This window comes from Macaca mulatta, chromosome 2 (genome assembly GCF_049350105.2).
Source record: "Macaca mulatta isolate MMU2019108-1 chromosome 2, T2T-MMU8v2.0, whole genome shotgun sequence".
Taxonomy (NCBI): Eukaryota; Metazoa; Chordata; class Mammalia; order Primates; family Cercopithecidae; genus Macaca; species Macaca mulatta.
The window spans coordinates 39,562,422-39,590,131 of NC_133407.1; the positions used below are offsets into that span (position 1 = coordinate 39,562,422).

At 38.4% G+C, this 27,710-nt stretch overlaps 1 protein-coding gene across 4 annotated transcripts in view; it reads right to left on the bottom strand.

The window, feature by feature from the left end:
- STAG1 (STAG1 cohesin complex component) overlaps positions 1–27,710 on the bottom strand; it is a 401,927-nt gene that overhangs the window by 210,630 nt on the left and 163,587 nt on the right. For all 4 annotated transcript variants that reach the window (XM_077991519.1, XM_015132094.3, XM_077991520.1 and 1 more), the window contains one exon: positions 14,872–14,968. In XM_077991519.1, coding sequence (XP_077847645.1) covers positions 14,872–14,968 — 97 coding nt within the window. The remainder of the gene's footprint in view (positions 1–14,871; positions 14,969–27,710) is intronic.

The window sequence follows — 27,710 nt, forward strand, 5'->3', positions numbered from 1 at the left end:
CCAGCACTTTGGGAGGCTAAGGCGAGCAGATCACTGAAGGTCAGGAGGTTGAGACCAGCCTGGCCAATATGGTGAAACTCCATCTCTACTAAAAATACAAAAATAGCCGGGCATGGTGGCTCACACCTATAATTCTAGCTACACAGGAGGCTGAGGCAGTAGAATAGCTTGAACCCAGGAGGCAGGGGTTGCAGTGAGCCGAGTTTGCGGCACTGAACTCCGGCCTGGGTGACAGAGCTAGACTCCGTCTCAATCAATCAATCATACAATTTAATGGTAAAAAAAAGAATCAGTAGCTTGAAATCATCCAACAAAACACTTCAGGTCCAGATGCCTTCAATTCTACCAAACATTCTGGAAAGAAATAATTCCAAAAAAAAAAAAAAAAAACAGAAAAAGAAGGCATTATTTGCAATTTATTCTGTGAAATTAGCAAAGTTTTCATAACAAAACTTGAAATGGAAATAGATATAAAAACCCTAAACAAGATAGTAGCAAACCAAACCTAGCAATAATTTAAAAAATATATCATGACCAAGTTGAATTCATTCTAGGACTGCGTATTAAATTTTACATTAAAATATCAGTGGTAGACACGCTTTTCTGCAAATCTAAAACTGTTCTTAAAAAAAAATGCTATTTTTTAAAAACCATTACTTATAATGAAATTTTTAAATGCTGAAAGTACAGAAATAAACTTAATAAGAGATGTATAAGACCTTTCCACACATACATTCCCTTCAAAAAATCCTCTAAAATACTTGGTGGAGGGGATGAATATATGCAGAAATAAACACAATGATCACAAACTGAAAGATTCTATTTTATCAAAATGTAAATTCATCCCCACTGACGTATAGCAGTAGTTGTTCAAGTAGGAATGGGTTCTACTGACATTTAGTGGGTAGAGGCCAGGGATGCTGCTAAATGTCCTACAGTGCAAGAATGCTCCCCCCATGACAAAGACTTTCCAGTCCAAAAAGTCAATAGCATCAAAATTGAGAAATGCTGACACACATACAGATTCAATATAATTCCATTTAAAATGCCAATGAGTTTACTGATGGAATTTCACGTTCTTTTTTTTTTTTTTTTTTTTTTTTTTGAGACAGGGTCTCACTCTGTCACTCAGGTGACAGGAGTGCAGTGGTGTGATTATGGTTCACTACAACCTTCACCTCCTAGGCTCAAGTGATCCTCTCACCTCAGCTTCCCAAGTAACTGGGACGACAGGCACACACCACCACACCCCACTAATTTCTGCATTTTTTTGTTGTTGTTGTTGAGGCAGGGTTTCACCATGTTGCCCAGGCTGGACACCACCCCCTGGGCTCAAGAGATCCACCTGCCTCAACCTCCCAAAGTACTGGGATTACAGGCACGAGTCACTGTGCTTGGCGCACAAACTAATTCTAAAATACATACAAAAATACAACAGTCAGTAAGTTTTTAGTCAAGAAATTTTTTGGCCAGGAGTGATGGCTGACGCCTGTAATCCCAGCACTTTGGGAGGCTGAGGCGGGCAGAACTCTTGAATCCTGGAGTTCGAGACCAGCCTGGGCAGCATAGCATGTTGAAATCCTGACTCTGCAAAAATACCAAACAATTAGCCAGGTGCAGTGGTGGTGTGTGCCTGTAGTCCCAGACACTTGGGAAGCTAATGTGGTAGGATCACCTAAGCCCAGGGAGGTTGAGGCTGCAGTGAGCCAAGATCGTGCCACTGTACTCCAGCCTGGGTTACATTTTTAAAAAAGACACCTGAGACACGATTTTAAAAAAAGAAAGAAAAAAAAAAAGAAAGTTAGTTTTCCATCTAAGAGACCAATTAGCAGAATAGAGAACCCAGGAAAAGACTCTCCAGAAAGGGATACTTGATATATGCTAATTGGGTCATTGTACAATCAAGAAAAAATAAAGAACTTTTCACACTTAAAAAACTGAAATCTAGATGACATAAAAACCTAAATTTGAAGGAGCAATCTATACACAACTAACTAAACTTCACATAAACTAGAAAGATTTTATAAGAAAACAGGAGAGTATCTTCATGACCATGGTGTAAATAATTTTTTTTTTTTTTTTTTTTTTTTTTTTGAGACGGAGTCTCACTCTGTCGCCCAGGCTGGAGTGCAGTGGCCGGATCTCAGCTCACTGCAAGCTCCGCCTTCCGGGTTTACGCCATTCTCCTGCCTCAGCCTCCCGAGTAGCTGGGACTACAGGCGCCCGCCGCCTCGCCCGGCTAGTTTTTTGTATTTTTTTTTAGTAGAGACGGGGTTTCACCGTGTTAGCCAGGATGGTCTCGATCTCCTGACCTCGTGATCCGCCCGTCTCGGCCTCCCAAAGTGCTGGGATTACAGGCTTGAGCCACCGCGCCCGGCCTTTTTTTTTTTTTTTTTGAGATGGAGTCTCGCTCTGTCACCCAGGTTGGAGTGCAGTGGCGCGACCCCGGCTCACTGCAAGCTCTGCCTCCCGGGCTCACGCCATTCTCCTGCCTCAGCCTCCCAAGTAGCTGGAACTACAGGTGCCCACCACCACACCCGGCTAATTTTTTGTATTTTTAGTAGAGAAGGGGTTTCACTGTGTTAGCCAGGATGGTCTCGATCTCCTGACCTCGTGATCCGCCCGTCTCGGCCTCTCAAAGTGCTGGGATTACAGGCGTGAGCCACTGCGCCCGGCCATAATTTTTTAATTTTTATTTTTATTTGTATTTTTTTGAGACAGAGTCATGCTCTGTTGCCCAGACTGGGGTGCAGTGGTGCGAGTTCAGCTCACTGCAACCTCCACCTCCCAGGTTCAAGCGATTCTCCTGCCTCAGCCTCCTGAGTAGCTGGGATTACAGGTGCCCACCACCATGCCCGATTACTTTTTGTATTTTTAGTAGAAATGGTGTTTCACCATGTTGGCAAGGCCAGTCTTGAACCACTTGACCTCAAGTAATCTGCCCGCCTTGGCCTCCCAAAGTGCTATTATTGCAGGCATGAGCCACAGGGTCTGATCAATAATTTCTTAAATATGACACAAAAAGCCCATAAAAGAGAAGACTAATAAATTTGGTTAGACTTAAAAATGTTAAACTCATGTTCATTCATTCTTTCAACAAATATTTATAGGTGCTAGAGATACAAAGAGAACAAAGACAAAAATCCCTGCCTTCAAGGGATAATGTATCAAAATAAAAGAAAAGGGAAAAAGCAGACTGCAAAATGGAAGAAGAAAGTTGCAATATATATGATAACAAAGGAGATTAGTATTACCACTTTTTTAAAAATCCTGGCCAGGTGCAGTGGCTCATGCCTGTAATCCCATCACTTTGGGAGCCCAAGGTGGGCAGGTCAGCTGAGGTCAGGAGTTTGAGACCAGCCTGGTCAACATAGAGAAACCCCGTCTTCACTAAAAATACAAAAATTCTCCAGGAGTGGTGGCACATGCCTGTAATCCCAGCTACTTGGGGGGCTGAAACAGGAGAATCGCTTCAATCTGGGAAGTGGAGGTTGCAGTGAGCCGAGATTGCGCCACTGCACTCCAGCCTGGGAAACAGTAAAACTCATGTCTCAAATAAGATAAAATAAAAATCTTACAAAACAATAAAGGAAAAAACCGAACATCCCAATACAGTAATTTGCAGAAGACTTTACGCAGTTCATGCAAGAGAAAATTCTCGTGGTTAACTGTTATGTGAAAAAGTAGTCCACCTCAATAGTAATCAAAGGAATATAAATTAAAACCACAATGTGATATTGGTAATCCTACTCAACAAGATAAAACTAAAAATACTGGTAATACTATCTATGAGCAAAATATGTGAAGCCATCAGAATTCTGTGACATCACTTGACTAAAGCATGAAAAGTTACAACTATACAAACATACCACGACTATACAATATACAACTATACAAAGTTGCATATTTTATAACCCAGCAATTCCACCCCTCAGTACACAAACTAGAGCATCCTGTGCATGAATACCAAATTAATATGTGCAAAAGATAGCTTTTAATAACACTGTCTACATTACCCAAAAACTTCCTTGAAGAACGGGAAGTATAAATAAACTGGTATATTCATATAAGGTATACTTTATAGCAGTTCTCAACATGGGGCAATTTTGCTTCCCAAAATTGAACACTGGGAAACTTTTGCAGACATTTTTGCTTGTTACAACTGGAGGAGAGGGGGAAAGAAATGTGCTACTGACATCTAACAGGTAGAGGCCAAAGGCACTATATATGCAGTCTTCTGTATATATAAGATGTCACAATGTAAAAGGATTTAGGAAAGATAACATTGAACTCTCTATCTATACACACACACACACACACACACACACACACACACACACACACACACACTGTACAGGTGAGGAGGTAAGACATAATTCATTAAAATAGATTGCTAAAGAGAATACTGATTAATATATAATAAAGCCATATAAGCACTTGTTAGTTTCTATCCCCCAGATGCAGATACTAAAACAGGGATGCCAGTGCAAGTAATTTATTTTGAAGGACAACCCATAAAATACCAGTAATGCAGTGGAGACATGAAACAAGAAAAAGAATAACAATAATAATTTTTAAAAAAAGACAATAAAGAGTGTGTTATCTAGTCAATTACAGTTGTAGGTAACTGGAGCCCAATTAAGCTTCTTGAGAAACTGCGAGTCAGAGTAGGCCATGTACTTCAGAACGATTCCACTTATGGGCAAAGGAATTGGGGTATTTATACACTAAATCCCGTTCAGTCACTTGTTAAAGCCATGGTGCCCCAACTATGCACTGAGATGTCCCGAGGGACTTATGCAAAATGATATGGGCAATGTGGATATTTTAAATATTCAAAGGAAAACAATACAGTATTTGATATTTGTCAAGTACCATAGGAACTATCAGCATGAGGTAACTTACAATCTGGTCCTTTATTCCTGTTGATAATGCCCTATCTTTGAGAGGCTGAGTTTCAACAAGGGCTACCAGAAAACCAATATAAAACAGGAAATTAAGATAATTTCAAAATTTGAGAAGCTATACAATGCTCAACACACCTGTACACACGTAACTGCAGTTATTTGAGAAATGAACACAATTTTTTTCAATTATGTGTATCATTTTTCTAAACACCTACTAAATTGTGAGGACCTAAATAAATAGTTTGGACATAACAACTTCCTGAAAGGAACTGTTAGGTATTTCTTCTGGCTTACAGGTGCCATGAAAAAATCACCGAGACCCTAATTAGCCAGTGAACTGGGTTAAGTTCAGGAAACTCTTAGATTAAGTGCTCCTAGGTGATTAATTCTCTGGCAATTCTGCACTCCTAGAAAGCTCTGAGGCATCCGGAACTTCTCTTTTAAGCACAAGCAGAGCAAAACAGAAACATTACTTGTTACATTCAACTAAGAAAGAAGGTTGCTTTTAACCATCAACTTTCAAGTTTGATCAACAACTCTTATTAAAAAAACAAGCACATCTGTCAATGAAAACTACTTATCAATAACCAGACATATATTTCTGAAATTAGTTATGTTTAAATACATACCAAAGTAAATATATACCTGTATCAACAAGGTATATTTAACAATGGTAGTACTTTGAATATATGGACAACTTATCTTCATTTTGCTACGCATAATTCCCTGAATACATCCTATAATTCTGTGTTAATTCTCAGTTCTCTCGTAACTTATTCCAATAAACACTTACGAATTTACATAGCTTTAGAATGCAACTCTAGGTCAACAGTGTTTAAATCAACTTTACCCTTGCGTTTTTCCCACTTCACTGATACTGAATATATATATTACTACTACACATTGAGTTAGCCTATTCTGGGAGGTTTCCAATGGCAAACAGGATTCACTCCAGCTGGTTCAAATGAAGAGACTACAGACATTTCAGTAGAGTTAGGGAAACAACTATGGGTGCTAATGCAACTTGAGATAGCTAAATTAGAAAACCAATACCACACCTTAGGGCTTGGTTCAAGAGCCAAGATCAGGAAATAGTGATAATAGGGATACTGGAGCCAATAATGGACGAGCTGTTCATACTATTCACTCATGAAAAGACGTTCCACTTTGTTTTGTCATTGTTGGTGACATCACTTCTAGCCAGGAACTTGGGTGGGGACAGGGGGCAAATTGTGATTGTTTTTTTCCTCCCTTTCCGTGCTCTCTTCCAATTTTAGGTCAATTTTTAAAACACTCATTTGGTCCTTGGTTCTTATGCAGCTTTAGGGGAAAATGGGCTCACACAGTAAAATGCCAATCTAGATTTTGGATATTAATGTGCAAGACAAGGAGTACTTATAAAACGCAAATCTTATCTCAACATATATTAGAGATACCAGCCTTTGTAATAAAAACAAAATTTCCCCCATTTGTCCCTTGTCGTTTGACTTTCCCTATAATGTGTCTCTATCTTATAAATTTTTTGTTTTCTTATGTAATTTATGAATCTTTGCTAACTTATAGATTCTGAGTCAGTTAATTGTGAGTCAGTTAATAAAAAGGTCTTCCCCACTCCATGGTTATAAAGGAATTCTTAGTTTTCATTAAGTGCTTTTATTATTTTTCTTTGTATTTGTTGTTTGTTTTTGCCCTTAAACTCTTGAAACACTGGAAATTTATCCTGGTTTACACTATCACAGTGAAACGTAAATCTGAAAGAATTTTTTCCCTCACTTTTGTCTTCAAAAGGGCGTCTTTAAATCTTCTAACTGGCTGTAAGACAGTAATTTTTCTCTATAAATTCTGTATCTCAATATATTATGGAATTATTTTATTGCTTTAGTTTTGCAAACTGATTCTCCTGAGTTTTCTAAACATTTTGAATAAGATCATTTTAAAAACAATGATCATAATTACTCCTTTTTTATTGTCTAAATGTGTTAGTTTATATATCCAATATAGTGCTAAATAAGAGTTGTGAGGCTGGGTATCCTTGTCTTCTTTAACAGTGACAATGACTACTGGTTTCCCTTGAGGATGACGCTGACTTTGGGGTTAAAACATTTTCTTTTTATTTTTGTACTCTGATATAATTTTAGATTTACAGAAAAGACAGCAAAGTACAAAGAATTCTGAATACCTTCCACCCAAATTCTTCAGAAGTAAACATTTTACATGTTTTATCCTTCTTTCACTCTTCATATACACATGAATTTGTTCTGAATAAGTGTTTAGCTACAGACATGATATTCCTTTACTCTTTAATATTTCAGTGTGTATTTCCCCCAAATAAACCTATTATACAACCACAGTATACTACAATGTCCCAAGCATAAGATTAACAGTCGATACTATATATATGTTCTAATCCACATAAGATTTAATCCACATAAGATCCACATAATCTAATCCACGTAAGATCTAATCCACATAAGGTCTAATATCTAATCCACATAAGATCATAATCTAATCCACATAAGATTAATCCACATAATCTAATCCACATAATCCACACAAGACTTCACATGTGTCTCAACAACGTCCTTTATGCCAAAAGAAATTCTAGGATCATGCACTGCAGCCACCTGTCATGTTTCTTCAGTCTACTTTAAACAGTTTCTGAGTCATTTTTTTTTTTTTCACACAGAGTTTCGCTCCTGTTGCCCAGGCTGGAGTGCAATGGTGCACCCTCCGCCTCCTGGGCTCAAGCGATTCTCCAGCCTCAGCCTCCCAAGTAGCCGGGATTACAGGCGCCCACCACCAACGCCCCGCTAATTCTTGTATTTTTAGTAGAGATGGGGTTTCACCATGTTGGCTGGGCTGGTCTTGAACTCCTGACCTCAGGTAATCCGCCCAAAGAAATTCTAAGATCATGCACTGCAGCCACCTGTCATGTTTCCTTACTCTACTTTAAGCTAGAACAGTTCGAGTCATTTCTTTCCTTTTTTTCTTTTTTTGAGACAGAGTTTTGCTCCTGTTGCCCAGGCAGGAGTGCAATGGCGTGATCTTGCCTCACTGCAACCTCTGTCTCCTGGGTTCAAGTGATTCTCCTGCCTCAGTCTCCCAAGTAGCTGGGATTGCAGGTGCCTATCACCATGCCCGGTTAATTTTTGTATTCTCAGTATAGACAGGGTTTCACCACGTTGGCCAGAGTGGTCTCGAACTCCTGACCTCAGTTGATCTGTCTGCCTCAGTCTCACAAAGTCCTGGGATTACAGGTGTGAGTTACCACGCCCAGCATTTCTGACTATTTTATGACACTGACTTTTTTGCAGAGTACAGGACAGTTATTTTGAAGAATATAACTCAATTTGAGCTTGTCTTACGTTTCTTCATGAGTAGATTCAGACTACGCACTTCTGGCAAGAATACTATAGAAGTGATGTTGAGTTCTTCTAAGGCCATATCAGAAAGCACATAATAGCAATTAGCTCTGTAACTTGCAATGTTTGCTTTTATCATTTGTTAAGGTGATATCTATCAAGTTTCTACACTGCAAAGTTTCTATTTTACCCTGTAAACAGTAGATACCTTGAAAGGAGACATTTTGAGACTGGGTAAATACTGTACTCTTCATCAAACTTTTCCCTGACCCAATTAGTTTCATAGCCCACTTACTGAGTTCCGAAGTTACTTTGGTTAGTAATTTTACAACTTTCAGTGTGGTTGTTATTATGGTGTAATGGTTATTTGTTCTGTTTGTATTCATTTTCAGGATATTCCCCCTCCATCTTTGCTGATTTTGTTTTCTTGAGGACTTGAAGTATTAAGATAGCTCCAAAAGTCAGGACTATTCAAAAACTATAAAATAATATTCAAATTCAGTATCATTCCCTCATCTCAATTCCCTCTAAACTTTCCAACACACACACACACACACACACACACACACACACTCTCTCTCTCTCTCTCTCTCTCTCTCTCTCTCGCTCTTTAGGTAACCAATCTCATTATTGTCAGGTTTATCTTTCCTGTACTTCTTTTTGGTGAAATGAACCACTGTTTTCCCTTTTTCTTACAAAAAAAAAAAAAAAAAAAAGTTACATATTTTAGATATCATTCTGCACTTTGTATTTTGCCCTAAAAATATATCTAGGGAAAGGCCAGGCGCAGTGGCTCATGCCTGTAATCCCAACACTTTAGGAGGCCAAGGCGGGTGGATCATGAGGTCAGGAGTTCAAGACCAGCCTGACCAACACAGTGAAACCCCATCTCTCCTAAAAACACAAAAAACATTAGCTGGGCATGGTGGCGCGTGCCTGTAATCTCAGCTACTCAGAAGGCTGAGACAGGAGATTTGCTTGAACTCGGGAGGTGGAGGTTGCAGTGAGCCGAGATCGCGCCACAGCACTGCAGCCTGGGTGACAGAACAAGACTTTGTCTCAAAAAAAAAAAAAAAATACAGGGCAAATCCCTACATCCATTCACAGACATCTTCCTCATTCTTTTTTACAGCAGCACAAAACTCCAACATGTGGCTATACTACAGTTCATTCAATCACTGTTTTTATATATGAACATTTGGATTGTTTCCAATATATTCCAATAACAAATAATGTTGCATTAATTTTGTGTACCTAGTTTCTTACTGCTGAAGGTATATACTCAAGGTAAAATCCCAGAATTAGGATGGTTGAGTCAACAGATAAAACATAAATATAGATTTGGTAAATATTCCTGGATACCTTTACAAAAGTTTATCAATTTGTATTCTAAACAACAATGTAACAGTGTCTGCTTTCTCCCACCACAGCCTGAACAACAGAATGTTCTTATGATTTTAAACTTGTGCCAATCTGATAGGTAAAAACAAATAGTAACTAAGTATAGTTTTAATTAGTAAATTCCTTTTGTAATAAGTAAAAAATGTTTTCTTTTCATATGTTCTAAAATATGTTTACTAATGTCTCATAGGTACTTAGGTCTATATCAGGATTTTTATTATATTCTACTGACATAAAAGACAGTGTGCTTTCTTTGTAAATCATATTAAGATAATATGCATTATGCCCCTTTAACAAAAATGTTTTAAGATCCATTTTGTAAAATGTCTTTTCAGGAACTATAAAGGTAGTCAAAAGAAAAATGGGCAAAGGATAGGAACAGAGAATTCAAAGAAAAAACAGTAATGGTTCTCAACCCTCGTTCATCAGAGAAATACAAATTAAAACTATCCCATACACAAAAATTAACCATGGATTAACAGCCTAAATATAAAATATACAATCCACCCTCCAGATTTGTAAGAAATAACCATTAGAAGGAAACATAGAGGTAAATATTCATGACCTTGAATTTGGCAATGGATCCTTAAATTTGACACACGTATCGGGAGGGGAGGGGAGGGGAGGGGCAGGCAGAGAGAGGAAGGAAGGAAGGAAGGGAGGGAGGGAGGGAGGGAGGGAAGGAAGGAAGGGAGGGAGGGAAGGAAGGGAGGGAGGAGGGAGGGAGGGAGGGGAGAGAGAGAAGGAAGGAAGGAAGGAAGGAAGGAAGGAAGGAAGGGAGGGAGGGAGGGAGGGAGGGAGGGAGGAAGGAAGGAAGGAAGGAAGGGGAGAGAGAGAATGAAGGAAGGGAAGGAGGAAGGAGGGAGGAAGGAAAGGAAAGGAAGGAAGGAAGGAAGGAGGAAGGAGGGAGGAAGGGAAGGAAAGGAAGGAAGGAAGGAAGGAAGGAAGGAAGGAAGGAAGGAAGGAAGGAAGGAAGGAAGGGGGAAGGAGAGAGAGAGGGAGGGAGGGAGAGAGGGAGGGAGGTCAGACTTAATAAAATATTAACCTATTGTGCACCAAAGAACATCATTAAGAAAGTTAAAAAGACAACCCAGAGAGTGGGCAAAAATAGCTGAAGTTCTATACTTGATAAAGGTTTGGTATCCATAATATATACAACTCATCAACAAAAACACACATAATCTAATTTTAAAATGAGCAAAGGACTTGAACGTATATTTCTTCAAAGAAAATACAGACATGTCCAACAAGCACACGAAAAGAAGTTCAAGATCATTAGGCATTAAGTGCACACAAATTAAAACCACAGTTAGACACCACTTTATACCCAGTAGGATGGCTATAATTTTTAAAACTACAAAATAACAAGTGTTGTTGAGGATGTAGAAAAATAGGAATCCTCATACATTTCTGGTGGGAATATAAGATGGTGCAGCCACTGTGGAAAACAGTTTGGTGGTTCCTCAAAAAGTTTAAACAGAATTATTATATGACCTAGCAATTCTACTCCTAAGAATTTACACCTCAAAGACTCAAAAACGGTACTTAAACAAGTATTTGTTCACAAATGTTCAAAGTTGCCATATTCACAATAGTGAAACACACTCAAATGTCCTTCAACAGGTGAATGGATAAACAAATAGTGATATATACATACAAAGGATTATTGTTCAGTCCTAAACAGAATGAACTACTGATACATGCTACAACTTAAATGAACCTCAAAAACATATGTTAAATGAAAGAAGTCACACAGAGAAGGTGACATATTGTGTGGTATGATCAGAACTGGCAAATCCTCAGGGACAGAAAGTAGACTCATGATTGCCAAGGGATGGGGGAGAAAAGAACAAATAATGATTACCTAACAGGTATAGGGTATTTTCCTGGGGAGATTTTTAAAGTTTTGAGAAAAGACAGAGGTGGCAACTGCTACAATGGACTGAATGCTGTGTCCTCCCAAAATTCCTATACGAAAATCCTAACCTCCAAAGTGATGGTATTAGAAGGTGGGACCTTTGGTATGCAATTAGGTGATGAGAGGGGGACCCTCATGAATGAGATAAGTGCCGTTATAAAGGGGACCCCAGAAAACGCTCTCAACCTCTTTTTTGCCATGTAAGGGTACAACTAGAAGTTAGTATTCCGCAATGTGGAAGAGGGTCCCACCAGAACCAGATGATACTGAGACCCTGATCTCAGACTTCCAGCCTCCAGACTTGTGAGAAATAAATTTCTATTATTTGTAAGCCATCCAGTCTACGGTCTTGTTACAGCAACCCAATGTATGGCAGCTGCACATTTATGAGTGCTCTAAATGCTACTGAATTGGTACACTTTAAAATGCTTACTTGTATATTACGTGAACTTCAAAGCACTTTTAAAAATCAGACTGGAATAGTATCTTCAAATCATTCTGAAGACTAATCCAAAAACTTGATAAATACACATTGTTGAAAAGGCTAAGAAAAAGCAGACATTTTAATGTATCACTGATGAGAGTATAGAAGAATACAATTCCTATAGCTGACGATTTGGCAGTATCTACTATAACAAGTACATTTACCTACAGATATTCTTTCATAAAGACCAAATAAGGTATACATAAAATTACTCATTACAGTAAGCATTCTCTGTAACAGCAAAACACTACAAATAACACAATGGTCTTTTAATAGAAGTCTAGTTAAGCCGGGCACGGTGGCTCACGCCTGTAATCCCAGCACTTTGGGAGGCCGAGGCGGGCGGATCACAAGGTCAGGAGATCGAGACCACGGTGAAACCCCGTCTCTACTAAAAATATAAAAAATTAGCCGGGCGTGGTGGCGGGCGCCTGTAGTCCCAGCTACTCGGGAGACTGAGGCAGGAGAATGGCGTGAACCCGGGAGGCGGAGCTTGCAGTGAGCCAAGATCGCGCCACTGCACTCCAGCCTGGGTGACAGAGCGAGACTCCGTCTCAAAAAAAAAAAAAGAAGTCTAGTTAAATAAATTATTGTACATACACACAAAGGAATGCAATGAGCCTGCGTTTTTAAAAAATGAAGGAGAGGCTGGGAGCGGTGGCTCACACCTGTAATCCCAGCACTTTGGGAGGCTGAGGTAGGCAGATCACAAGGTCAGGAGATCGAGACCATCCTGGCTAACACGATGAAACCCCATCTCTACTAAAATACAAAACATTAGCCGGGAGTGGTGGTAGGAGCCTGTAGTCCCAGCTACTCAGGAGGCTGAGGCAGGAGAAAGGTGTGAACCCAGGAGGCAGAGCTTGCAGTGAGACGAGATCACGCCACTGTACTCCAGCCTGGGCAACAGAGAGAGACTCCGGCTCAAAAAAAAAAAAAAAAAAAGAAGAAGAAAGAAAAATGAAGGAGAAAGGTCTCTATACACCATTACCTTTTGTGTAAGACAGGTGAGGTGGAGAAGGAAAGAATATACATTCCTATCTTATAGGCATGAAAACTAGATAGATGGACAGTTAAGTTCAACAAACTAGTTAAGAGCAGTTAAGTGTGCATAGATGGATGGGAAGGCAGGAAGGCAAAGACTTCTTATTATACAACTTTTAAACTTTTTTATTTTGAACCATGAAAACAAATTTCAAAAGGAAAAATTTTAAACACTATTAATTGCTTTCAAATTAAAACCCAATCCAACAGGTCTGTTGATTAATAGGACTATATGAGAAAATGTATATAAAGCACATCATCAGTGCTTGCCTCACCTACTTTAAGGCTGTAAAATGAGCAAACTCTCTTACTTTATAGTAGCCTAATCTCTTGCCAATCCTCACCCATTTCCATGCTCTACGATTCAGCCACAGAACCCCCTATGTTCGGGACTGAACCATGCTTTCTTGTCTTAAGGTCTTTTTGCATAATATGTTACCTTTTGCCTTTCTCATCCTTCTAACTTCCTTTTACTCATCTTTAATCTCACCTCAGAGTTTGCTTTTTGTAGGATATACTTTTTTACAACCTCCCCACATTCATACATATACACAGAGACACACAGCCTAGGCTGCATCAGCATCCCTTGCTCTTTCTTGTTACTCCCACAGTGTCTTATGGTTGGGGACACACACTCCAGGTGACACGGCTTGACTCTCAATCTTGAGTTTCACACTTGCTAACTGTATTATCTGGAATAAATTTACCTAAACCCTTTCATCTCAGTTTGCTGATCTACAAAATAAAGATCCCATCTGCCTGATGGGACTGTTAACAAAGATTAAATGAGCTAATGTATGTAAAGCACACAGCTTGCCACATATTGCACAGTCATTAAATAGTAACCAGTTTTATTATACTTATGGCACTGAGCCCTTCGCTGAACTATTAATGTATTTCCCTCTTTGTTCCTCACAATGAAGATGCCTTTAAAAATTACACATACTTTAACACTTTTTAGGGGCAGAGACTGCCTTGATAACTTCTGTATACCCTGATGGAGTATCTCATACAAGGTTGGTGCTCTGTAAATATTTGATAAACTACTTATGTCAATATGGTAAGTGATAACTTGGATATAAACAAACAAGCTTTCAAGAAATCAATTTGGTCAGTTATCTCAATAAAAGATTACTATTCCTTCTGTATTCACAAGCAGAGAATGGTGATTTAACAACTCATTTCCCCCCTGTAATACAAATTAACCTTTTAAGATTTATCCAGAGGAGAAAAAAATCTAGCAGTTATCTCCTAAAATGATAAAAATAAAATTTCGCTTTAATCACCTTACAATTGCAAACTTAAGACACCTGATTCTGCTACTTGTATTACTTTAAGAAAATTATTTAAACCTAACTATAAAATGACTACCAAATACTGGCAGGGATATAAAAGAACGAATGCTAGCAACCAGCACACTTCCTAATATGGAGTATACGTACAAATAATATGAGTAAAAATTATAAAAGCCTATGATCTAAAAAATCAATTCATAAAACTACTAAACGAATTTAGATTTCCTCCCAAAATTTCAAAAACTATATAAATGTGTTACACTTTATAGGAGCAAAACTGAACAAGAACAAAAATGGAACATCCTTAAATAACTTACCAGTAATATTCTCTATCAGAAAAAGATCAGCATATAATGTTTTATTTTAGGGTAAATTATGTATGACTAGTGGCAGGTGAAGTAAAAGTCACACTGCTGAACTGACAGGCTCAATGTACATCATTTATTTCAACATTCTGTACCTCGACATCCTGAACACTGGATAAAAAAGTTGATTAAATCCAGAAGTGCGATGTCCCTGTCTTGTTTATATGATTCAATCCAGTCATCCACCACGGACTGTGGAAAAAAAAATATAAAAATGAAAACTTCAAAAAAAATTGATATTATAGCAAATAAATTTTCAAAAAAGTTTGTGTGTTTGTGTGTGTTTCTATCTGAACAAGAAAATTACTTACCTGAAATTATTTCTCTGTAGCCTAATAAAAGAGACTGCCTCATTTTTAAAGACCAATAAAAAGTGACTTACTAGGTTTCAAAGATTTGTTTACAATAGAATCCAAAACAAACCTAATCTTACCAATCCCATTAAGTACAATAATTAAGCAAGCATAGATAATATTCAAACCATATTATGAAAAGGATAAAAATTAAGTTAACTTCACTTCTACATAGACACAAACTTTCTGAGTTATCAAAAAGGATAATGCACGAGTAGTGCATACAAAGAATGCACATAATAAGAGGCATTTTTTTCAAGAATACAAGAACGGCTTAATATTAGGAAATCAAATAACTGATTTATCAAGAAAATGAAAAATTAAAACAACTATATATCAAATTAGATCTCAAAAATGTATATAAAATTCTGCAGCTAATCCAAAAAGAAAAAAAACTTTCTAGGAAAATTAGAGTTCAAGAAAATCGACTCAAAGGATAAAAAGACTAAAATATATTTGCTGTTGAAATACTTAAGATATTTCAACTAATTAAAGAACAAGGCACGGATGCCCCCTAACCATTTAACACAGGGTTGAAGTCTTTAGTGAATGCAAAAGTTAGTAAAATTTGAGTAAAGACAATTCTCTTTTCCTACAGATGATAAGAAAATCCAGGAGTCTCTATTAAAGTGATTCAAGAGATTAATAATAGGAAAATTTGACAAGGTAGCTGACAAGATAAATATACAAAATAACTTAACAGCGCAATACCTAGAAAATATAAATGGATTAGTAGCTTGTTCACAACAAAAAATATCTAAGAATACATCTAAGACAATTTTTAAAGAGGAAAATTATTAAAACTTACAGGATATAAAAAGACTGCAACAGGTATCATATTCTGAATTTTAAAAAAAGACTTAGTGCTATATCAATAAAGGTTGAGAGTCTTGCCAACTTACAAGGCAAATATAATGTAATTCCAGTTTGCATTCCAGTGGGCAGGATTCTTTGAGATTTTCTTGGGCAGAGGTAGGGATCAGAGGAAATGTATAAAAATATGAATTTAAAAAAAATAAAATTTTGTGTACTAAGGTATATTTACATACAGTAAAATGCATTAATCTTGTTATTTCTTTTTATTTTACATTTTTATAAATAAACCCACCTGTGTAACCACAACCAAGATAAAGATAGAAAACATTTCCAGAACTAAAACAGGCTCCCTTAGGTTGCCTTCCAAGCAGTAACCATCCCCAGCACAAAGGGTAATTATTATAGTGACGCATATTACCATGAATTAGTTTGACATGATACTGAAACTCATATAAATGGTGTCATCTTTTGTTTTTTATTTCTTTCAAACAAAGCTGTATCAGTAAGATTCAGCAGCATTGTTATGTGTATTAGTAATGCCTTTTTTGTATTGCTGAATATTATTTCATTGTATGAATATACCACCATCTATCACACATTTTACTGTTGAGGAATATGAGTACTCAACATTACTCAGTTGCAGTTGCAGTTTAGGGCTATCACAAATAAAACTGTTACGTACACACATTTTGATGAATATAAACATTCTTTTCTGTATTACAGACCCAAGAGCAGATTTGTTAACACACATTATACACACACATCAAGGCTTAGTAGATATGCCAAACAATTTCTCAAAACAAGTTGTAATAAATCACGCTTCCACCAGCAATGTATGAAATCCAGCAAGATGTGAGATTTTCAGGTGCTCTACATCCTCACCCAAGACTAGGTATTGTCAGTTCTTTTAATTTAGCCCATTGTGATTGAGCATATCCCTTCTTTAATGACCTTCCATTGGGGAGAACCACTTTCCCTTGCTCCAAGTGAAAGAGAAGACTTTCTATACATAATACTGTTTCACTGTCTCATCACATTAGTGTCTGGGGGGTTTTGTTTTTAAAGTAAAGAGAAAACTAGAAAGAAGATTATGGTGGTAAGAGAGGGTCAAGAAGAAAATAATACCATGGTATCTGGGCAAGGTTCACCTCTGCTGAATAACGTGTCACGTCCTGTAAGCTCAGGATGATGGTGAAACTAGAAGTGAATAGAGCAGATCAAGAGCAACTTTTAGACTCAGGACTGAAGCAGAAATGCTTTGCAACCTAGGTAACAAAGTGTGGCACAAAACTGAAGAAGTTACTTCCTCACTTTTACAGGGGTCCAGTAACGTAAAGGCAGTCTGAGTAGAATTTTAATTCCCAAAGTAATTGTACTAACTTATACTCCCACCGGTAACATATGAAGAGCTCAAAACATTCTAAGACTGGTGCACAGGAACCTGCATTAGAAATATTAAAACTCTAGTCCAAGCATGGTGGCACACACCTGTAATCTCAGCACTTTGGGAGACCAAGGTAGGCAGATGACGTGAGCACAGGAGTTTGAGACAAGCCTGGGCAGCATAATGAAACCCTGTCTCTACAAAAATTAGCTAGAATGGTGGTGCATGCCTGTAGTCCCAGCTACTTGGTAGGCTGAGATCAGAGGATCACTTGAGCCTGAAAGGTCAAGGCTGTAGTGAGCAAAGATCGCACCAATGCACACCAGTGTGGGCGACAGGGCGAGACCCTGTCAAAAAACAAACAAAAACTTGGGGCCAGGTACAGTGGCTTGCACCTGTATTTCTGACAACTTGGGAGGCCAAGGTAGGAGGATGACTTGAGGCCAGGAGTTCAAGACCAGCCCAGGCAACATACACAGACCCTCATCTCTACAAAAAACAAAACAAAAAAATAGGCTGGGCACGGTGACTCACGCCTGTAATCCCAGCACTTTGGGAGACCGAGGTGGGTGGATCACGAGGTCAGGTGATCGAGACCATCCTGGCTAACACGGTGAAACCCCGTCTTTACCAATACAAAAAATTAGCCAGGCGTAGTGGTGGGTGCCTGTAGTCCCAGCTACTTGGGAGACAGAGGCAGGAGAATGGTGTGAACCCAGGAGGCAGAGCTTGCAGTGAGCCAAGATCGTGCCACTGCACTCCAGCCTGGGCAACAAAGCGAGACTCTGTCTCAAAAAAAAAAATTAGTGAGGAATGGTGGCACGTGACCACAGTCCCAGCCACTTGGGAGGCTGAGGGAGGACGATTACTTGAGCCTAGGAGTTTGAGGCTACAGTGAACTATGATCATGCTACCACACTCTAGCCTGGGCGACAGAGTGAAACCCTGTCTCTAAAATGAATCAATAAGGCTGGGCGCAGTGGCTCACGCCTGTAATCCCAAGACTTTGGGAGGCCGACATGGGTGGAATACTTGAGGTCAGGAGATCCAGACCAGCCTGGCTAAATGGTGAGACCCCATCTCTTAACGAAAAAGACGAGAGAGAGAGAGAGAGAGATGATTTATGATTTACAATCATAAATAATAAACAAGGCCAGGCATTGTGGTCCATTCCTGTAAACCAGCACTTTCACAGGCCGAGGCAGGCAGATCGCTTGAGCTCAGGAGTTTGAGATCAGCTTGGGCAATGTAGCAAAACCCACCTCTACCAAAAATCCACAAATTAGTCAGGTGTGGTGCTGCACACCTGTGGTCCCAGCTACTTGGGAGGATCACTTGAGCCCAGAAGGTGGAGGTGGAGGATGAAGCTACAGTGAGCTGTGAGCGTGCCACTGCACTGCAGCCTGGGTGACAGAGCAAGACTGTCTCAAGGGGGGGAGAAAAAAGTAAGCAAGTAATGTAAGAGAAGAAAATACAAAAATAAAAATACATAATAGCTCTTTGCATTAAGGGAAAAAATAAATGCAGAAGAAATAGATCCAGATATATATAACTTCCACTATGACAAAGGAGATATTTCAATTTTAGAGAGGAAAATTATTTATATAATAAATGATACTGACCCTGACATATTGGTTATTCATCCAGAAGTAAACAAAGTTGTACCTTTTATAAGCTCTCAGAGAGGTATGAAACAAATGAATTTAAAGAACTGAACTCTAGGCCAGATGCAGTGGCTCACTCTTGTAATCTCGGAGCTTTGGCGGCCAGTGAGGAAGGATCACTTGAGGCCAGGAGTTTGAGAGCAGCCTAGGCAACACAGCGATACCCTGACTCTACAAAACATTTTTAAAATAATTAGTTGGGCACAGTGGCACATGCCTATAATCCCAGCTACTCAGTAGTCTGAGGTGGGAGGGTCACTTGAGTCCAGGAGTTTAAGGTTGCAATGAACTGTCATCTTCAACTGCATTCCAGCCTGGGAGACAGAGCAAGAAAAAGGATTAAAATTAAAAAAAGAATTAAACTTCAGAGAGCCATGTATGAGCCTTTCTTGAGTTGGCAGAGAATGGCAACTGTTAGAAGCATTGCCAAGTATGGGCATAGGTCGTTGGATAATGCAGCCTGTCATAATACAGAGGATCACAACTAAGTTAAGAATTTGTTTTAGAAATCACATGTGGCACATAATCAAATTGTGCTGAACATTTTCAAGAAGAGAAAATAAAAATTCAAGCAACCAAAGACTACATATAGGGAAGCAAGGAATAGAATAATGACACACTTCCCATTAAAAACAAAGCAAGCCCATGGATAATATAGTAATATATTTAATGTCCTGAAGAAAGATGAAAAAGTCCATCCAGAATTTTTTATTTGGCAAAAAAAAAAAAAACCTTTCAAAAAAAGGCAAATAAAATATTTTCAGACTAAAAACTAAAACAAAAAATAAAAACAAAACCAACTTCATGAAAGAGAGATTGTCCAGGCTGGATAAAAAGACCCAACTGGCTGGGTGCGGTAGCTCACGCCTGTAATCCCAGCACTTTGGGAGGCCGAGGAGGGCGGATCACGAGGTCAGGAGATGGAGACCATCCTGGCTAACATGGTGAAACCCTGTCTCTACTAAAAATACAAAAAAATTAGCCGGGCGTAGTGGTGGGCGCCTGTAGTCCCAGCTACTCCGGAGGCTGAGGCAGGAGAATTGGTTGAACCCGAGAGGCGGAGGTTGCAGTGAGCCGAGATCGTGCCACTGCACTCCAGCCTGGGTGACATGAGCAAAAGTGTCTCAAAAAAATAAAAAAAAAAAAGACCCAACCACATAATATTTACGAGAGACACACTTTTAATATAAGAGCACAGATAGGTAGCAGTAAAAGGATATATATGGGTGTGTGTGTGTATATACACATATATCTATATACATACACACACATATACACACATACACACACACCATGCAAACATGAACCATAAGAAACATGTTGTGGTTATATTCACGTCAAAGCAGAAATCAAGACAAGAACACTACCAAACAGAGAAATATGTTATAATAATAAAATGGTAAATTCATTAGGAAGTTGTAACAACATCAAATTTTTACACCAATTAACAGGAGTCCCAAAATACATAAAGCAAAGACTGAACTAAAAGAAGAAAGAGGCAAATTCATAGCCATGGCTGAAATTTTTAACACACATCTTTTGGTAACTGATAGAAGCAGCAAACAAAAAAATAAATGTGTATAGAAGATAGGGATAAAATTACTAATAAATGTGATCTAACTAATGCATAAAACTTAACACCAACAATTACAGGATACACATTCTTTTCAATTACACATAAGAATATTCACCAAAATAAATCATAAATCAAACCTCCGTAAGTTTTTAAACACTGAAATAATACAGAGCAAGCTCTCTTGCAATAACAGATTTAAAAATCTGTCCCATCTGATTTAGAAATCAGTAACAAAAATATATATAAAATGTCCCCAAATGTTTGGTAATGAGAAAATTTTTAAAACTGAATAAAAACATTTCAAAAACTGTAGGATCCACCTAAAACAGTGTTTACAAGAAAATTTAGAGCTTTAAATATTTATAATTTATAGCTAAGTTATAGTTTATATAAGGAAGGGCTTAAATCAATGACCTAATAATCTACCTTTTTGGTGGTGGGTTTTTTTTTTTCTTTGAGACAGGGTCTCACTCTGTCACCCAGGCTAGGGTCCAGTGGCACAACCACAGCTCACTGTAGCCTCAATCTCCCATGCTCAAGCTATCCTTCCACCTCAGCCTCTCAAGTAGCTGCGAACAGAAGCATACGCGACTGTGCCTGGTTAATTTTTGTATTTTTGGTAGAGACGGGATTTCACCATTTTGCCTAGGCTGGTCTCGAACACCTGGGCTCAAGAAATCCTCCCGCCTTGGCCTACCAAAGTGGCTTCTACCTTAATAAACAGAATATTCCGATGTGGATTGTCTTTATGTGGAGGATAAGGAAAAGTATGCAATATAATTCCAACAGAAAATTAACAGAAAGGCTATTTCTGATAACGCAGCCACAGACCCAAAGAGAAGGCTATAGCTTTAGAACATCTGAATCTGATTACAGACACACAGTCATTCTGGGACCTAAGTTGACAGAGGATCTTGTATCCTTAACAAGTGGCTTCCAAGGTCAACCATGAATATCAATAATAAGACAGCATTTCATGGGAAATTTTTGTAAGTCATGTTTGGAAGTAGTGCATATCATTTCAGCTAATATTAATACTTCACAGGCAAGAACTTGTTAGCTAGCCATATCTGAATGCTATGGAAGTAGAGAAATGGAGTCTCTGTTTGCCAGCAGCCTCCTTGAACGTTCTTCACTATGAAAAAGGAAAAATAACTTTTGGTAGATAGCAAGTCACCTCTGCCAAAAACTGCCCCTCTGGCTACCAATATTTATATGCAGCCCTCCCCCCCCCCAACTTAGAGAAAATATTTGTTTGCATGGATATGAGTATTATAGTACTATTTACTATTAAAAAAAACCTCACTGAACAATTTAAATGTCTATAAAGGAACATTTCACTAAATGATATATCCACACAGTAGAATGAAATGTAACTAGTAATACAAATGAGCTGAATCTATGTTAGCACTAATGATTGAAAAAGTTGTTTCTGACATTAAATGCACAAAGAAATGAGTATGATTCTATTTTTTAAGTACATAAATCTCTCTCTTTTTCTCTCACACACACACATACACACAAACATGGGAAAAGGTATGGAAAAATTCAACCTGTGACACTAATAGGCTTAAATGTCCTCAATTCATTACAGTTTAAGACTTCGCTACAAAGAAAACCTCGAGACCTGAGCCACAGATCCTCAATGAGAAAGCTACAACAAGCAGCATCTGAATCACAGATTACATTCATATGACAAAAATGATGACATTTGCTATAATTACGTTTTATTATATTGTACTAGCAGGCAGTATAAAAATTAATATTCTGTCTTGTTCCAGAAGGCATATGAGGTAGTTTAAAAATAACATTTTTTTAAATTGAGAAGAATAAAAAACCATTAAGATTACAAAGAGGAAATATAAATATATGGAAAAGAGCAGTCAATATCGTAGTTAAAGATGAGTTTTAAATCTGCCTAAGCTCCCTATAAGGTAAATCTAAAAGATCAATCAATTCAATCTAGATATCTACACAGTACAGAGTCCACATTCTTCAAATTCTATTAGGTAAGTATACTTTTCTCAGTAAGCCATTTGGTAGGACCTCGGGTAAGCAGACAAGGGCACAGAGAATTAGTATTCTATACTGCTGCTTAAGACTAGATTCATTTGCTTTGGAGAAAGACAAGCAGACGGAAAAGATAATACAAATTACATTACTTTGTAAATTCAAGAACTTAATCCGGAATCTTGAATGAAAGACCTTCCCGCTTCCAAACTGAGAATCACTGTATAATAAATGTTTAGGTAATCCTTTTCAACATAGCTTTTAGCAATATCACACACATTTTCTGTGAATGCATATATAAATACTATGTAGTTAGACATAATTTTTTTTATTACTTCATGAGGTTAGACTGTTATTTTATCTTCAGGTATAAGCTAAAACATTACTGATTTTCAGAGCTCTCCAAAGACTGTTTTTTTGCTTTTATTGTTTTACAGTTTTTAAATGTAACTCTTCAGGGGCTGTGGAGAAAAAATGACACTATAGACATGATACTATTTCTTTCACTAGTTCTGTATTAACTAACTGCAGTTTCAGGCCAATGAGATCTAATCATATAGCCCTTCATGTGGTAAGCCATATTTTCATTTTACCTTAGTTATGAACAGAATTACAGCTTTCAGTATCACTTCAATATCACTTTTTAGAAAAATAAATATATAATGCCCCATGACAAGTATACTTTTCATACTTCACTTGATACCAATGTTTTGTGTTTTTTCTGCTTTGTATTATTCTGCTTTTGAAATAGAAAATTATTTTCAACAAATGTACACATTTTCAATTTAACCTGGTACCCAACCAGGTTAAAAGTTTAGTACTGTAACAGTGATTTCTAAATAAACATAGCACAAAAAGGAATGTCTTAAATATCAATTATCTTCAAGTTTTTATATTAATATTTTCTTCCAGTTTGTAGGCTGTCTTTATAGTTACTATATTTATCTTGCAGAAGTTCTCATTAGAGAAATTTTAGCAAAACTTCCCTTTTTTTTTGAGACAGGGTCTCACTCTGTCACCCAGGCTGGAATGCAGCAGTGCAAACAGAACTCACGGCAGCCTCGATCTCCTAGGCTCAAGCAATCCCCCCACCTCAGCTTCCCGAGTAGCTGGGACCACAATTGCACACCACCCATGCCTGGCTATCGGGGTTTTTTTGGTATTTTTTAATACAGATGAGGTTTTGCCACGTTGCCTAGGCTGGTCTTGAACAAAAAACACAAAAATTAGTCAGGCATGGTGGTGCATACCTGTAGTCCCAGCTACTTGGGAGGCTGACATAGGAGGATCATTTAAGCCCGGGATGAGCCCAGGATGCCGAGGTTGTGGTGAGCTGAGATTGTGCCACTGCACTCAGGACTGGGCAACAGAGCAAGACCCCATTTCAAAAGAAAAAGAAAAGGAAAAAGAACAAAGAAAAGAAAGGCAAGTAAACATTATTTTTAAGAGGAAAATCCACCTAATCAATAAAAGATTTAAATCTAGTGGTAGCCAGAATGGAAAAACGACACACATCTAAGCCCAGCTAGGTAAAATTCATGAATTCAAAGAAAAAAGTAAAAATCTTATAAATACTAGAACCAATAATAAAACAAGTCAGACATAATGGACCAACTCTATCCCTACACACCAAGCATCCAATCGGCTTTCAATGTCTTACTTCTTAAGCAATTAGCTAAGAAACTAGACACAAGGGGAAAACCTCTGTATCAATTATCAATGTATTGCCTCTTGGCCCCAAATTTAACCTTCAGTATCTGCTCTGGAATAATGGACGAGACTATACAAATATTTCTCCTTTACATTAAGAAGGATGTTAAGTTCTATCAGTACAGAGCTCTGAAAGGATACTGCAAGAGGAAGGGGTCTCCTCTTCCTAGTTCTGGTATGTTGAGTTTTGCTTTTTTTGCTCTTGCTGCATGGTTCATCATTGGTGAGTATATATAAGAAAATCCAGCAGTGGTCAGCCTCACACCAAGAGTATGCAGTCTTTTGTTGACCTTGTGCCCAAGCCTGGGACTGGTGATTACTCTCTTGATGCAGCCCTTCCAATATGGACACTGGCATGTTCCAAGACTCATACTGGGAGCAGTGCCCTGTCTTTCCCTATAAAACTGTCTGCTATATTCAACACAACTACTCAGAGGGTTGTTTCCTGCTACCCAGCAACTGCTAACCAGTTCTGGCCAAGGCAAGAACTTACAGTGAAGTTCTCTACATTCCAATGGGCAGCAATCCAACTTACCAGACAAGGTCTGAACTCCAACCCGAGAAAGGGGACCTCTCCCTTTCCAACTTTATCTTTTCTTGAGAAATCTCCTTAATCCCTAGGATATCCTCTAGAGTTACCTTTATATTTTTGTAGTTACTCCTCTATCATAGCTTAGTAATTACTTGTAATAAATTTTATCGACAATCTGGCTCTTGATTAAACCCAGATTGATCAAAAAAAAAAAAAAAAAAAAAAAAACTGGTTCCAGGGGATAAATCAGAAAAGAAGAGACGAGGGAATTTGAGTCATATCCTTGGGATTAAAGATAGAGCTTAGCTCCTTGCCAAGGAAATGGGATGCTAGTAATCGATGGCATATAGTAACTTGGGAAAATTAAGCTATTACTGGTGGCTGATTGTGATAAAGTGCCAATTTAAGCACATGCCTTGAAAGCTTCCATGACTGATGAATTTGGGAATTATGGCAATAATTATGGCTGTAAAGGTAGCAGGGTTAAGAAAGATCCTTTTAAGTACACATGAGTATTTACAGAGATAAAACAAAAAGCTCAAGTTAATGCTCAGCTTAAATGATAATCTGAGAAAGCCAGAGAATTTCCACGAAGAATCCTAGAATGTGTCATTTCTTATAAGTGAGGGGCTGATTTTGTTGAAAATCAAGCCAGGAAATCTAATTGTGTCAGAGGCAATAACAGTTTAATTCAGTCTCACCGAGTTTCTCATCTGGAAGTAAGAATCTTCACTGGCAAAGAATGGGATCCTAAAACTTGGAACAGAGAAATCTGGTTGGTCCCAGATCAAACTAGCAATTTTGAATACCTCTCCTCCATCCTCCAAGTAATTCTGAGCCTCCTATACCAGTGGAAGTAGCTTGCTTTCCAAGGTTTGAGAAGACTAGCCTTCTTAAGCTTGAAAGCCCTCTGATAACTTTACGTGGGCAGATGGCTTGAAGGGGGATGCTCATTCTCCTGAAGACTTACCAAACCAGCCCCTGATGCCACTAGATCCATGACTAGGCTCAAATCTCAGCATGCTCCAAGAAGACAAATACATACTATAACCAGAAGAAAATAGCTTATATACTCAACAGAAATCTGAGGCGCATGTATGATAGTAGATTCTAAAAGTATTTTACCAAAGGAGGTGAAATATAAAACCATAACAGGTCAAATTAATTGGTATCAGGTGCGCTTACTAGAGATTCCAGATTTCATACATTAGTTCATGTTGCTGAAAGTGACTACAATAGCTTATCTGGTTGGTGCACTGAAAGCTGGATTTAACAGCTGAGATACCAGAGCTTCCCTGGCATTGACAGAGTCCAGTGACTTCGGGAGTTACTAATGCTGGACTAGACTTACCATGTGAGAACTATACACATGCAGCCCCATTCCTCAGCTATGCTCCACAAGAGGGCCCAGAGGCAATGAAAACTACAATAGTGAAGGGAGTAACTACATCTACATGCTTTTAAAGCTCTGTAAGCTTACTCTTTTTTGTAAGTCAGCTATGACTATGGGGAATGTGGTCATTAAGAGGTTTCTAAGGAGATGATGGGATCCCAAGGTAACACAGCCCAAGTGGCCACACTTAATCATCAAAGACAAAGTGAGAAAATTGTCTATAAACGGCAGTAGGGACACGCTGGTATTCACAACGTCTTGGCCTGCAGAGATCTTGGGCAGTAGATACTATTACCAGTGCCCCTAGGAACAAAATAGGTGGGCAGCCCACAAGAGTACTGTTTGATTTATGTAGAAGGAAAAACTTTAGGCCTGGTAGGCAGAAATCTAACTGGTGGAGAGTTATGGTCTCTCAGCAGTCTCCAGACCTGGGTCAGTTCACAGACCCAGAGCCCCTTGAGTGAAAGGGAAACCAGCTCCCTGCACAACTATTCCAAGTACATACAATAAATCTTTTAATCCTTTCCCAAAGGGACCTGCTCTGCAGCCATTAATTAGAGATACTGTGCATTGTTAAAAGGAAATATCCAGACCTTTCATGTATTAATAGACACTATCTCTGAATTGACATTAATTCCTGGGGATTCAAAATGCCATTGTATTCCACCAGTTAAATCAGGGGCTTACAGTGGTCAGGTAACAGATGATGGAGTTGTAACTCATGTTTGTCTAAGAGTGGGACGACCAGTAACCCACCCTGTGGTTATTTCCCCACTTCCAGAATGTGTAATTGGAAAAGACATACTTGGCAACTGGCAGAATCCCCATATCAGCTTTCTAACCTACAGGATAAAGGTCATTAAGGTTAAGTATGGCTAAAGGGAAGTTCGTGGAACTTCCTCTCCCTACTGAGATAATAAACTAGAAGTAAACACTACATCCCTGGGGAATTGCACAGTTTAATCAAAGACTTGAAAGAAGCGGGGGGTGGCAAAATCTATTACATCTTCATTTAACTCACTAGAGTTTGGCCTATGCTGAAGTTAGAGAGATCTTAAAGAATGACTACGGACTATCATAAACTTAATCAGGTGGTTACATTAACTGTAGTGGCAGCCCCTGAAACTTGATATGCAGCTACTGACCTCACTTACTCCTTTTTCTCCAATTAACAAGAACCACTCAAAGCAAGTTGTTACCTGAAATGGACAAAAGTATACCTTCGTACTCAACTAAGTATGAATGCTTTCGCACTATGCTAGTTCTCCTGTATGTGCCATAAGGTAGTTGTATTGGTTATCTATTATCTCTCAATTTCTGTGGATTCAGGAATCTGAACACAGCTCAGTTGAATCCTCTGTTTAGGGTCTCATTAGGCTGCAATCAAGGCACTCACTGTGCTGCATTCTAATCTGGATGCTCAACTGGGAAAAAGCGATTTCTAAGCTCACTTAGATTGATTTGCTTGTGGTTGTATAACTGAAGCCCTTGACGTC